This window comes from Vollenhovia emeryi, unplaced genomic scaffold, assembly GCF_000949405.1.
Source record: "Vollenhovia emeryi isolate VEMERY1.0 unplaced genomic scaffold, V.emery_V1.0 DF939523.1, whole genome shotgun sequence".
NCBI lineage: Eukaryota > Metazoa > Arthropoda > Insecta > Hymenoptera > Formicidae > Vollenhovia > Vollenhovia emeryi.
In genome coordinates, this window is record NW_011966843.1 from 18,789 (window position 1) to 31,870 (window position 13,082).

The following is a 13,082-nucleotide window of genomic DNA, read 5'->3' on the forward strand; positions in this document are numbered from 1 at the left end:
GGACATTTCTACTTGTTTAGGTCCCTGGAACTTATTCCAAAAGTTTATACAGACCATTAGATACACCCTGTATAAAGAAATATACATATACATAGTTGATTTTTTCCTTTAAATTAAAAATAAAATCAAATAAATAAAACCTATCTAGATAAGAAAGAATTATATTGAATAAGCTAGACCTGCTAGACTTTTTGATATGTTATAAAAAATGTGGGACAATGATAGGATGGGATCTAATGCAAAAGAATAGTTGAAGATAAAAGTGTATAGTAAAAACAAAGTTAAATAAATAAAAATTATCAGGATAAGAGAGAATAATTTTGAATAAGCCAGATTTTGAGATTTATTTAAAAGGAACGTGATATAGAATGAATGAAAATGATAGTGATAGTGACTAAAAGTGAAATTTAGTAAAAATGATAGAAAACTCAAAAGAAGAGAATAATGTTAATTGGCGTGCGCAATATAATATTTTAACGTTCTAATATAATGTGGAAGAACAATGGCGCGCGCTTCGCGCGCGCTTGTGTTGTTCTAGTTATTTAAAAACGCTGTTATATATTGATTGTAAGATTGAGTCGAGCTGTAAGGCGAGATGGATATGTTTCTGTGGATCAGAGAAATAAATCTCGGTTTTCCTTCGCACTCTCTGTGTCGGTTTATTTCGCATGTGCACGTGTGAAAGGTATTTGTGTTTGTGCGGTTGTACAGTGATCTGCGTCTGTGCGCGCGGAGGCGCGGGAGGCGCAACAATATTATAACTGTTATGTATGTATGTACAATATGTGCTATTACATTTATATGTTATTGAATGGGAATTTACAATATTAATGTTATGTAAGTTGGTGTTTTCTGGGTTAAATAAAAAAAGATGGCGTAGAATTTAATAAAGTGATGTAAGGGGGAAGATGCGAATCTTCTCACTCACTCTTACCACCATCCCACCACCGATCCACATATATGTCTCTAATTATAAGAAAGGGACTGACAAAATATGGGAAAGACAAGAAAATAGTAGCTGCGAAATTCTTATTAATAATGTAGGAATGTATTTTTTAATAATTGTACAAGAAATTAGTTGATTATCTTTATAAAGTGGGAACAAAGAAAAATGTTCTTCTCAGTTTACAAGAATATACTATAACATTTATGTATAATATAATACATATAAAACTGAGTAATATTAAATATTAAGTCTCAAGATAAACTTGATTTAAAAAAACATCCATCTTTTGTTCCGATACCATTTAAAGCTCTTCTTTTTTTATTCCAGTTGTGCTGCTTAATATATTCTCTTGGAAATTAATTGAACTCCAGAATTCTTTTTCTCCAAAATTAGCATTGCTAGTCATATCAATTTCATAAGGGCTAGAAATATGTAAATAATGAAGTTCTTCCTTTGTATTATAAAACGATAAGTTTGGCCATTTCACATTGGCTATTTTTGGAATTCTGAAAAATTTGGAAAATTAGTATTTTCGCGTTATAAGATTTTACATTCAATTTCATATGCGGTGTACCGGTATTTTATGCTTACCCGTCCGTGGCAAACGATACCCAAAAGTTCAGTAAATGTTTCTGCATATCACGGTCACTTTGTGTTGTTGTTGAGTTTACCCAGGGACTACATAGCACATAAAATACATCGTCGGCATGGGAAACCCCTAATAAAATTAAAAAATTAATTTTTTAATTAACTCTTTAAAATATGCGTATATGCGTAATTTAGTATTTGTAAACTTAATAGGAACGAATTGATATTTCATACATACTTACCATAATTTGTAGTGGTACCGCTCATAGCATCGCTCAAGCTTTGCGCTCCTCTATAACTAAAGTAGTAGTACCAGACTGGACTACGATTTACTGTGGCTTGCATTCGTACAGCTTTCTCGCTATCGACCACGAAGAAACGATCACTCGACATTTGTATTAGTTCCTTCGTACTCTGTCGATCGATCGGTCTTGTACCAAAATAATGTTTTTTGATGAGACGAGCAATCTCGACATGTTTCTCTCTAGGGATGGTATAATTGAAATCAAGATAGTCCGGTGCAAGAATATCCCAATTGTCATTCAATTCTTGAAGATTTCGATCACTGGCGATAAATTCTACGATAAGTTATAGTATGGTCATGTCTGTGTATTATTAAGAGGCTGGACAGTTATCATTATTAGGCGCATCATCTTACCAGCTGCGGGATAGAGGCCTTCTTCGCTCGTTACACCGGTAATCCAGGGCACGTCCTGGACTTCTCCGTTAATGATGATTTCAATGGGCGTTTTATCGATGAAAGGTGCATCACCAAAATTTTCAACTACCGGACCGAACGGAGTGAAGGGATTAAAGAAGAACGACTGAAATTACAAAATCAATCAAATTTCTTCTTTCTAGAGGCTTGCGTTCGTTGTTTTCGTTTCAAGGCAATAAAGAAAGAAATGAGCTTCACCATAAAATGACTTGTAGCCTGGACGATCTCGCGAGGTGGACGATATCTCAAGCAACGTATCATATCTCTGGAGTTAACTGTAGGGCATCCCATCAAAGCACTCAATTTCTTTGCCTTTTCTAAGGAGTTTTCAGTTTGCGTCCAACATTCAAGCGCTGTACCGCTGAACGATATACCACCTATGTTATTAAAAATTGTTATACATGGTGTCCCGTAGTTATCTGTGAATGTTATCTTGGGGAGGTAGAACAGATTGAGATGAACAAAAAGTTCCATACCATTGCAATATTTGAAATAATAATTCAGGTATTGAATATTAAAGTCGAGCAAATAAGAACGCGCTGAGACTGCACGGGGGAAGTGGTCTTAAGCCGCTCGAGTCATAGCACGGCCCACTCTATCTAGCATTGACTGGCGGCGCGTGGCGAGGGGTGGAAGCGACGACGTCGGGTCGTACGGATAACGCCACGCTATCCCTTCTGGGCAATACTTTGAATAAACCAGTTCGTCGATTTGCTATCAAATCACTGTCTTTTCTTTCGCTCAAAAATGCATATGCAACCACCCAATATTATGGCAAATATTGCAATACGATATGGAACTTTTTGTTTATTTCAATCTGTTCTACCTTCCCAAGATAATACTCATAGAAAACAACAGGATACCCCGTACAACAGTTTAACGTAATATACAGGGTGTTCCGCAGTGCTCTGGGAGGACTTTTCTGTGTTTGCTTAGTCCCCTCTACCTTCCCGTGAACGGCGGTCAGAGCACTACGGAACACCCTGTAGACGAAACGGTTGAATCTTTGCGTTGATTTTTGCATCGTCTCACAAAAATACCTTGGAAGAGACCCGCGCTCATTTGCGATAAGTAATGATAATGCACGCTTGCACCGCCGGCGCTCAAACCGACTAAGGTCACTTTCTGTGGGTCACCACCGAACCATTCGATGTTCTCCGATACCCAGCGAAGTGCCAGACTTTGATCCTTCAGACCCATATTGCCAGGAACTACTTCATCTTCCGTGCTGAGAAAACCTGATATTTTTAGGAAATTACTTTTAAAAAAGTGGAAAGTATGAGATGATCAAAACAAACTTATACATTGACTAGAGTCTCATTAAGTCATATCTGTATCAGAATACTTTACTAGACGAACTTTTAATATTAAAATTATTATTTTTTATACTGGAAAAAATGATCTGCAATGGCAGCAATAACTTTCAAGATACGAAAAAAAAACTAATGTGAGATATACAAAATAAATAGTCAATACTGCGAAATTACATCCTGGTAAACACCGAGTGGCAGTTATTATACAAGGTGCTCCGCAACGTTTTGACCGTCGTTCACGGGAAGGTAGAGGGGACTAAGACAAACAGAAAAGTCCTCTACCATTTTGCACTTGGAGGAATAGTTATCGAGATATTGATGTTAAAAAATCGCCGTATTAGTCCGACCTACTGACAAATGTAAGCGCGCGGTGAGATCCGCCCGCCCATCGGCCGCCGTTCGAGGCGGGGCGCGATGAAAAGTAGGGAGGCGCGTTGCTCACAGCAGTCAACTTTTTTCATAAGTCTCCCTACTTCTCACCACGCACCGCCACGAGCGGTAGCCAATGGGCGGGCGGACGCATCTCACCGCGCGCTTACATTTGCCGGTAGGTCGGGCTAATACAGTGATTTTTAAACATCAATATCTCGATAACTATTCCTCCAAGTGTAAAATGATGGAGGACTTTTCTGTTTGTCTTAGCCCCCTCTACCTTCCCGTGAACGGCGGTCAAGAAGTTGCTGAGCACTCTGTATAAGGTATTATATAACATCAATATTATAATTTTCTAATCAACAATATAAATGTAGTATAACACACATGTTATATTAGTTGAGTAAGAAATTATAATATTGATGTTATATACATATAACTGTTACTTGGTGTTTACTGGGATATGTTTAGTATTTAATCAATTTAAATAACGGAAACAGAATTTCTATCTGAACTGTTAGCGAATGTTAGGAAGAAAGTCTTTCTGTAACGCTCAACCACATCGATCGATGAATCATTTCTCACTAGGTGCAAGTATGCGATATACAGCCCATACAGCACGCATGTCTTAAGAGGATCCTAAAGTCGTCTGTTTTACCGACACATTCGAATATAGTTTTTGCGCTGCTGAATCTTTTTATTAGTTTTTACGCCTAAAATAATATCAGGATAAGTTGCGGACCGCATAGCAGAACGTTTTTATACTTGAAACACTCGGGTCAGAAGTCTAATGAGAAAGATATTGATATTTGAAATTTTCGATTTTTTAATCGTGAGCAATTTGAATTTGGCTTTATAAAATTACAAAATTCTTCCACGCGATTACAGTACGCGTAAACGTATAAAAAAAAGAAGATTTTATGTAAAAGATACAGCAAGTTTTTTAAAAAGTGTTCCGAAATAGGTTCGCTTACCCTATCAGTATGTGAAGCCTAACCACAATTACTTATAAAGCGATATTTTTAATTTCTCTACGTTTTTTATATAAAGTCGTGAACCCCCCGCTTTGTCTTTACGCGTACTGTAATCGCGTGGAAGAATTTTGTAATTTTATAAAGCCAAATTCAAATTGCTCACGATTAAAAAATTGAAAATTTCAAATACCAATATCTTTCTCATTAGACTTCTGACCCGAGTGTTTCAAGTATAAAAACGTTCTGCTATGCGGTCCGCAACTTATCCTGGTATTATTTTAGGCGTAAAAACTAATAAAAAGATTCAGCAGCGCAAAAACTATATTCGAATGTGTCGGTAAAACAGACGACTTTAGCATCCTCTTAAAGACGTCTTTTAGACATGCGTGCTATATGGGAGATACAGCGATGATAGCGATAATCTTATCCAACAATTTATAATCAAAATCCTATCCTTGTACTTGTATTTTAGGAACAAATTCATTTCTTATTTAGTCTTATCTCCCATACAGCACAAAAACTTTTCAGAAATATTTCAGAAATATTTCATGTGATAGATTGAAACGTTTCATAAATATTGCAAAATGTTTCTGCAATAGCTCTGAGACAGCTCTACAACAGTAAAATGTCCGCGATTCTTACACTTGAAAGCTTACAGAAAGGTTTCTGTAAGATTATAAAAATCTCTTAGAAATATTTCAGAAATATCGCAAAATGTTTCTGCAATAACTCTGAGACAGCTGTGATGAAACTGTAAAATGTCCGCGATTCTTACACTTGAAACTTTATAGAAAGGTTTCTGAAAAATTACTAAAAGCCGGTTTTTCCAAGTGTCAGGTAGCTTACCTCTGATAGTTAAAAAGCATATATAGTATGTGTTACGTATACTATACTTTTTAACCATCAGGTAAGCTACCTAACACTTAGAACAATCGGCCCTAAGAAATTTGCAGCTTTTCTGAAATATTGCTAAAAAGTTACTAAAATCTTTTTGAAATAATAATAATACTGAAGACTAATTGAAATATTTGTGTTAACGTTTTTTATAATATTTTGCGCAAGCTGATTAATAAGCTCTTATTAAAATAAATTTCAAATGCTTTAGAAATTTATTTTATCATATTAAGTTATTTTAAGTGTTTTTTAAATGTTTTTCCGCAACGGATGGTTCTTTATCGCAGGTTTTTTATCAACTCTGTTAGCTTTACATTAAGCGACTGCTTGTACCCGTACAGCACAAATTGTTCCAGAAAGGTTTCAGAAAGATTTCAAAATTATTTCAATATTTTGAAATTTTAAAAGATGACGCAGTAGTCAATCATTGCTTTATTATACTTTTACAAAAGTTGTAAGTTGATTAGCTACCGTATCGTCTTTTGTCGCGCGGCAAGCATTTCAACGTTCCATATATGTGAACGTTGTCGCTCAAAAAGCGAGAAAATCTTTCTGTAATATTCGCATTACTTTTTCAAATTTATTGCATAGGATAGATTTCTGAAACATTTCTGTTGCATCATTTTATATGACATATTGCAGAATTCTGTCAGAAATGTTGAGCATGAAATGTGAAATATTGAAATAATTTTGGAATCTTTCTGAAACCTTTCTGTAACAATTTGTGCTGTATGGGCTTTTATCTCGTTTTGGCATTAAAAGTAACGAAAAAAGGAACGAATCGTTACTTTTTAAATAACGGTAACGGTAACTAGTTACTTTTTTATTCGGTAACATGAGTAATGGTAATTAGTTACTTTTTAATTCTGTAACGAGTAACGGTAACTAGTTATTTTTTAAATGCAGTAACTTTCCTATCCTTGCTTAAATATGCCCAAACATGTTAAATACGCGCATTTTGAACACACAATTAATGTTGTTTTGAAGCCAATAAAATAAAACGCGCATTAAAAGTACGTTCTATGTGCATTGGCGCTTCTTGGGAACAGTTATTTTCCTTACAAAGATATTATTCTATCTATGGTACCGAAATTTAATTTTATTCAATGTGAATGATTAATATTTAGTCATAAAACTTAAATTTTTCAGAAAATATTACTAGAATGTCGCTACTATAAATTTTGTAGGCTACAAACAATTTTCTAACAGTTTTCTAACTTTCATACAAAAAATAAGTATTCGTTTTTGCTGCGATGGCTAGAAATCTACCTGCGTTAGTAAGATATTTTTTTAAGTGAATAATTTTATACAGCAAATATTACATACCCAGTGGTCCCAGCCGATAGTTAATTGTAACAAATATAACATCATAGTCCATTAGATATCTGGGGTTATAGAACATGCCGCTACCAAATTGGAACGCACCGCCATGGATCCAAAATAATACTGGCAATGCGGTTTTATTATTCAAATTATTCTGTACTGGTACGTAAATGTTTAAATACAGACAATCTTCGGCGCCCACAACTTTCTCTGGAGGCATTTGTGGTACTTGATCGTATTGAAGACACATGGAACCGAATTTCGTGGCCGATAGCTCGCCAGTCCATGTTGGTAACGGTCGAGGAGGCTGCATAGTAAAAATGAGAAAATATTTATAACTGAAACATTTTTGCGAATATTTTTACGTTAGAAAAACTTTATGAAAACATAATTTGGAATATAATTAACGGAATACCTTTTATTTAAAATTTCGAAAAACTATTGGCATCTATTTTAAAAGTCTACTTTCGTTTCATTACGTAAGAAGTGTCATTTTGAGATATACAATAGCTTTACAGATATTTAGGTACGTCAATATTAATCCTAATTGTGCACCTTAAATCGCAATTTTCCAACAGGTGGTAACGCGTAAGGAACTCCTTCGTACGCTTCGTACTTCCTACCATGTTGCGAGATCTTGTAGTAGCCCTTCATTGCTCCTTTAGGTGTTTTGACCTTTGGAGCAGCTTCATTTGTACTCGCATGAACGGCAAAACCGAAGCCAAGTAGGATCACCAGTAGTTTCAGCAGCATGATTTTCAGTTGCTCTTTGTTAGAAGTTAGTCCTCCATTTTTTAAACAAATAAAATTCATAAAGCTCTGATGTGAAATTACAAATACGAAGTAATAAAGAAAATAAGAACCAAGAGGGATAGTGTCTAAATGATTTTAATTTTAAAAATTATTGAAAAAAATTTACCTCAGCCCGGCGCCCGCCTAGTGAAAGAGAGGTCCAGGTTTAAACCCTGGCTGAGGGAAATTTTAAAAAATTACAATTGTTTAGAAACTAACATCCGTTTTGACTGTTATATTCTTTATTACTTCGCACTCATTTTACAATTAATATATTTTGACTGTTGTGCTGAAATGTGCTAGGTTTATGCTAAACTGTGCTCGAATATTAAAACTGTAATATGACAAATGTAAGAAAATAGAAAAAAAACGATTTTTATTTTCTATCAAAATTTCTTTTATTATTGTTTTTTAAACATTACTTTAGCATAATATTAGCACAGCTTAACACAACCTAGCACATTAAAAAAAATTTGAAAGAAGCGGAAAGTGGTGGGCTGACCTAACCCAGTGAGAAATGATTCGTCGATCGATGTCGAAATGATGTCGAATCGACGTCAATTTGACGGTATCGATGTCGATTCGACATCGTTTCGACATCGATCGACGAATCATTTCTCACTAGGAAAAGATCGTTTCTTTTATTAGGTGTACAAAAAAGTTCTGAGCTTTTTTTTGTAAAATTCAATCTTCATTCAAAAACAAAAAAAAATTAATCAGCGAAATATTCCCCGTTTGTATCAACGACCTTTTGCCATCTTTCGGGTAGCTTGCAAATTCCTTGACGATAGAAGCTCACCGGCTTCGAAGCGATAAGTCATCAATGCATTTTCGTATCTCTTCAAATCTCACAAAATGTGTATCAGCCAAATGATGCTGCAGCGACCGGAATAGGTAGTAATCGGAAGGCGCCATGTTTGGGCTATACGCCGCGTGCTGGAGAAGTTCCCAGCCTAACGCAAAGATATGGTCCTGAGTCGCTTTTGCAACATGTGGTCGACCATTGTCATGAAGCAAGATCACTTTACGACTCCCTTGGCCAGTAAATGGCCTCTTTTCTTCTAATGCATCGCTCAAATTGGTCAATTGTTGTTAGTAGCGGTCTGCTGTGATTGTTTCACCCGGTTGTAACAACTCGTAATGCAATACACCTTTCTAATCTCACCAGATACAGAGAAAATCTTCAAAACTGAAATCTCCTTGGCGAAATTTTTGATACCATCTTTTACATGTAGTATGACTTACAGCGTTCTCTCCATATGCAGTACAAATTATTGCAGTGGCTTCAGCAGCATTTTTCTTCAGATGAAACGCGAAGTGGATGGAAAATCGAATATGCTCGTTTGTTATTGCCATCGTGAACACTACTGATTTTTGAGATTATGTGCATCAAACGCCAAACCGTATGGCATTTTAGAAGGCCAAATGTCAACGCTTTAAAACCGCACAAGAGCGGGATGATATATAAAATTTAAATTGTTATTTCGGTTGTATGAAATCTAAACCTCAGAACTTTTTTGTACACCTAATATATTTTCTTGCATTTTTCATGTTACGGTTTTAATATTTGAGCACAATTTAGCACAAACCTAGCACAATTTAGCACAGTTAAAATGTGTTAACTTTAAAAATGGGGGACTAATTGTAACTAACAGCGTCCACAGACCATTGCGAACTGATTTTCCGAGAACCAGTTGTTTATCATATCAATAGACTTTTTTAAACACACACACACACACATACACACACGCACACACGCACACACGCGTTTATACACATGTATTAGATAAGCCTCTTTAGAGAAGGATGTTTATTTCAAGATAACATGTAATGACATTTGTTATCATCTCATGTTGGTTTAGTACTTGCTTATTTTACTTGGACTAAACGGTAGTTGTATTTTAAGAAAAGACGACTAGTGAGAGACGTAGAATAATTCGTTGTATAAGAGGATGAACTATATGAATTTTTATCTATCGAATGAATAGAACATGGAGTAGAAAAGAGTTTGATTTTAATTTGAGTGACGAACAGTTGGACTACTTCTTTTAAAGTAATTTGTGAAATATATATATTTTGAACAAAAAGCGAAATTTCATCCAAGAATATTATATAATGTTTATTTTCCTCATATGCGTAACTGTTTACTTTGTTACCAAACAAGATAAGATAAATTTTATATTGATCCATTATCGTATTGATCTATAATACAGTCACTTCACTGTTCTTTTCGATTTTGTTCGAGTTTTCATATATAGCAATGTCTTTAATAACTATTATGAAAGATCTAGAACTCTGTGTATTACAGGATAAATAAGAGGATTAGTCATCGAATATTAATGTCAAGCAAAAAAGATCTCAACAAACACAGAATATAGATGCTAGCAAAGAGATAATAGATGTAATAGAACAGATGTTACATAGTAAGTATATGTATGTTATATGTATATTTTATATAATATAACAAATTTTATGCGGTAGTTATGCGTATGTTATGTAATTTTTTTTATATACATCAGGATGTTCCCTCTAACAAGTAGAGCACGCAGAATGTCTGTTTCCTTTAATCCCAACCCAAGTAGAACAAGTTAATCACAAAAACGTCAATGTGACATTAAAATGATGAATTTTACGTCATAAAATAATCGACATCAAGATTTACTTTACAATGACTGATTTATATATGACGTGCTGTTTTACGATATTCGTGATGTGTATGTATATTAAATGTATACTATTCAATCCTTCCGCATCATAGTCGGTTTAGCTACATAACAATGCGCCCATGTTTCTCCAAGAGGTATACAAGTTGAGGAAGAAAACTTAGTAAAAAATCAATTTCCTATGCATATGTCTTTTATTTATTTTTCATACTTATCCTTATTACATACTGTAAAAGCACATGTTTGACAATTACATATTTGTAAATTAACAAAATGTTTATCGACAGAATTAACAGTTAGTTTTACCTAATTACAAGCCTAATTAATTTTTAAATAATTAATAGTATTGAAATTCCGATAACTAATCTAACATTTGTGAAACAAGTCATCAGGGCCTAAATTCCGTACACGATTACCGACGACCATCGATACGTTAACGACGTTTGCGCAGCTTTTTCTACATGATAGAAAAGTTGCGCAAACGTCGTTAACGTATCGATGGTCGTCGGTAATCGTGTACGGAATTTAGGCCCAGGTATGAAAGCATGGACGTAGTATTGTAGGTATATGTATATGGACCTACGATGCTCTGTTTGAATTGGCGAAGCCAGTCGAACTGAGAGAGACAATGAATAAAAGTGCTCTCATGTTACTATGTTCAAGCGTCATGTTCTTTGACGCGACTTCGACATATGTTTAATTTATACGAGTTTCAACACTTTTTCCACCCTCATAATTGCCACGTTGGCTAGATATATTACTAGACATAGTAAATGTAGACTGAGCGTCCTATTGAATAAGCTGAAGCTTGTGAAGACAGAGAGGAAAGATTTTAAGAAAACTTTCTTTCCCTGTCTTACACCATTGTAAAGAAACGAATCGTGCCTGCGCAGTACTACATAGGAGTGATTCTCCCTTCTCACGAAAGTGAGACAGAGAAAGAAAGTCTTCTTAAATCTTCTCTGTCTCTCTCTTCACCAGCTTCAGCTTATTCAATGGGACGCTCAGACTATATGTACTATGTATCTGGCTAGAGTTTAGAGTTCTCTCTTGTATCCTTGACAAATTATGTATTAAAGACGCGCCAAAGAACATTACGCGTGAACATAGCAATACGAGAGCACCTTTATACATACATGTCTTGAAGAAGAGAAAAGTCCATATTGCCATATATAGATATTGCAATCTTTCTGTATGCATAAACAAATGTAATGTTATAAAATCATATTACAATAGCATTATGGTATTAAATTATTACATTATTAAATACAAACCAATTAGTGCGTTTACTGGCACAAATCTCACAATAATAATAAAACACGCTGCTACGAAAATAACAAATTTTAAAGGAAACAGTTCAATTTGTATGAAATAAATTACCTGCATTTTTTTAAGCGGTCCTTATGAAATATCATATATGTATATATGCAAAGTATTGCATTCTTCAGACCCTCGAGTTTTTTAAGTAGCTCCTCTTTAATTGGTTTTTCTATAGTTACTCCTTCTTTAATTACGTCTTCTTTAATTAGTTTTTTTCAATTAGTTCTTTAAACTTTGCAGCCGCAGAGGCGTGCATGTCATTTACATTTTTAGTCGTACACATCACGTCTACAAAACCACTCCAGTCGGGATTAACTGTTTCACGCCATTCTTCCGGGTCATATTCTTCCGGGTCATATTCTTCCGGGTCAATATTTAATTCACCAGAATTACACGTGTTTGTTCTAATCTCCTCGATTAAAGTCACTTCAGTTTCGAGACCCTAAATATGGAGAGATTAAGTACCTGTTATTTTTATATTTCTATTTTCATACAAACTTCTTCACACACTTCATGCTTTATTATCAAAATTGGAAACAATATTTTATAGTTTACTATTATCCAAAAATGCGTTTGTTTACTAACCACAACTGTTATATCTGATTTCGTTCCTTTGATAGCAGCCGCAATGCCTTGTGTAAGTCCACAACCTACATGTGACACCGGTAGGAAAATTGCATCCAAATCTGGTATTCTTTCAAGAATTTCTAAGTCCAAGGTGGATTGGCCAATGATCATGTTTGGATTATCGTTTCTATTCGAAAAATATCGTTCAATAATTCAGTCGTACAATTAAATATAATTATTAAAGAAATTTGAGCATTTCTCCTGACAATAATAAAACATTATTATAAAAAAATCTTAAATGTTGTTTACAATTATACTAGATAACAACCGCGCGCTTCGCGCGAGCCATTTGCTCTCACTAAAATTTCGCATGGTTTGACGGCTGCAAATAGCAGGACTGAAGCATGTGGTATCGCACAAGCGAGAAAGCCACTCCAGCCTCTCAGAGAAGCGACAACAATACTTGGAGATTTTCGACTATTGACTTAACACACCATCTTTTATATAGGATTTATAGTTGAAAAAAATTGAATGTATCGAACTTGAAAACTTTGAGCTTGATTAGTTGCATTTAACGCAATCGGCAATTCTTTTTATTTCCGTTTCTTTAAT

The 13,082-nt window shown here is 34.8% G+C and overlaps 2 protein-coding genes across 5 annotated transcripts; both read right to left on the reverse strand.

The window, feature by feature from the left end:
- Positions 1-1,026: 1,026 nt before the first annotated feature.
- On the reverse strand, positions 1,027-9,600 carry LOC105557317 (venom carboxylesterase-6-like). 4 transcript variants are annotated; one of them, XM_012004524.1, is made up of 10 exons: positions 9,510-9,592; positions 8,048-8,097; positions 7,684-7,913; positions 7,132-7,435; positions 3,293-3,490; positions 2,451-2,629; positions 2,193-2,358; positions 1,777-2,112; positions 1,538-1,664; positions 1,027-1,452 (listed from the first exon to the last, which is right to left on the reverse strand). In XM_012004524.1, exons 3-10 carry the CDS (start codon positions 7,879-7,881, stop codon positions 1,248-1,250), a joined length of 1,713 nt encoding a protein of 570 aa, XP_011859914.1. In that variant the 5' UTR covers positions 7,882-7,913; positions 8,048-8,097; positions 9,510-9,592; the 3' UTR covers positions 1,027-1,247. The 4 variants fall into 4 exon arrangements, with proteins under 4 accessions (XP_011859914.1, XP_011859913.1, XP_011859916.1 ...); XM_012004523.1 differs by lacking the exon at positions 8,048-8,097 and having other exon boundaries at positions 9,510-9,600; XM_012004526.1 differs by lacking the exons at positions 8,048-8,097; positions 9,510-9,592 and adding an exon at positions 9,491-9,507 and having other exon boundaries at positions 7,684-7,915.
- Positions 9,601-12,108: 2,508 nt separating this feature from the next.
- LOC105557318 lies at positions 12,109-12,790 on the reverse strand. The gene is made up of 2 exons (XM_012004527.1): positions 12,489-12,790; positions 12,109-12,345 (listed from the first exon to the last, which is right to left on the reverse strand). The coding sequence occupies exons 1-2, from the start codon at positions 12,639-12,641 to the stop codon at positions 12,109-12,111; spliced, it is 390 nt and encodes a 129-aa protein (XP_011859917.1). The 5' UTR covers positions 12,642-12,790.
- Positions 12,791-13,082: the final 292 nt, after the last annotated feature.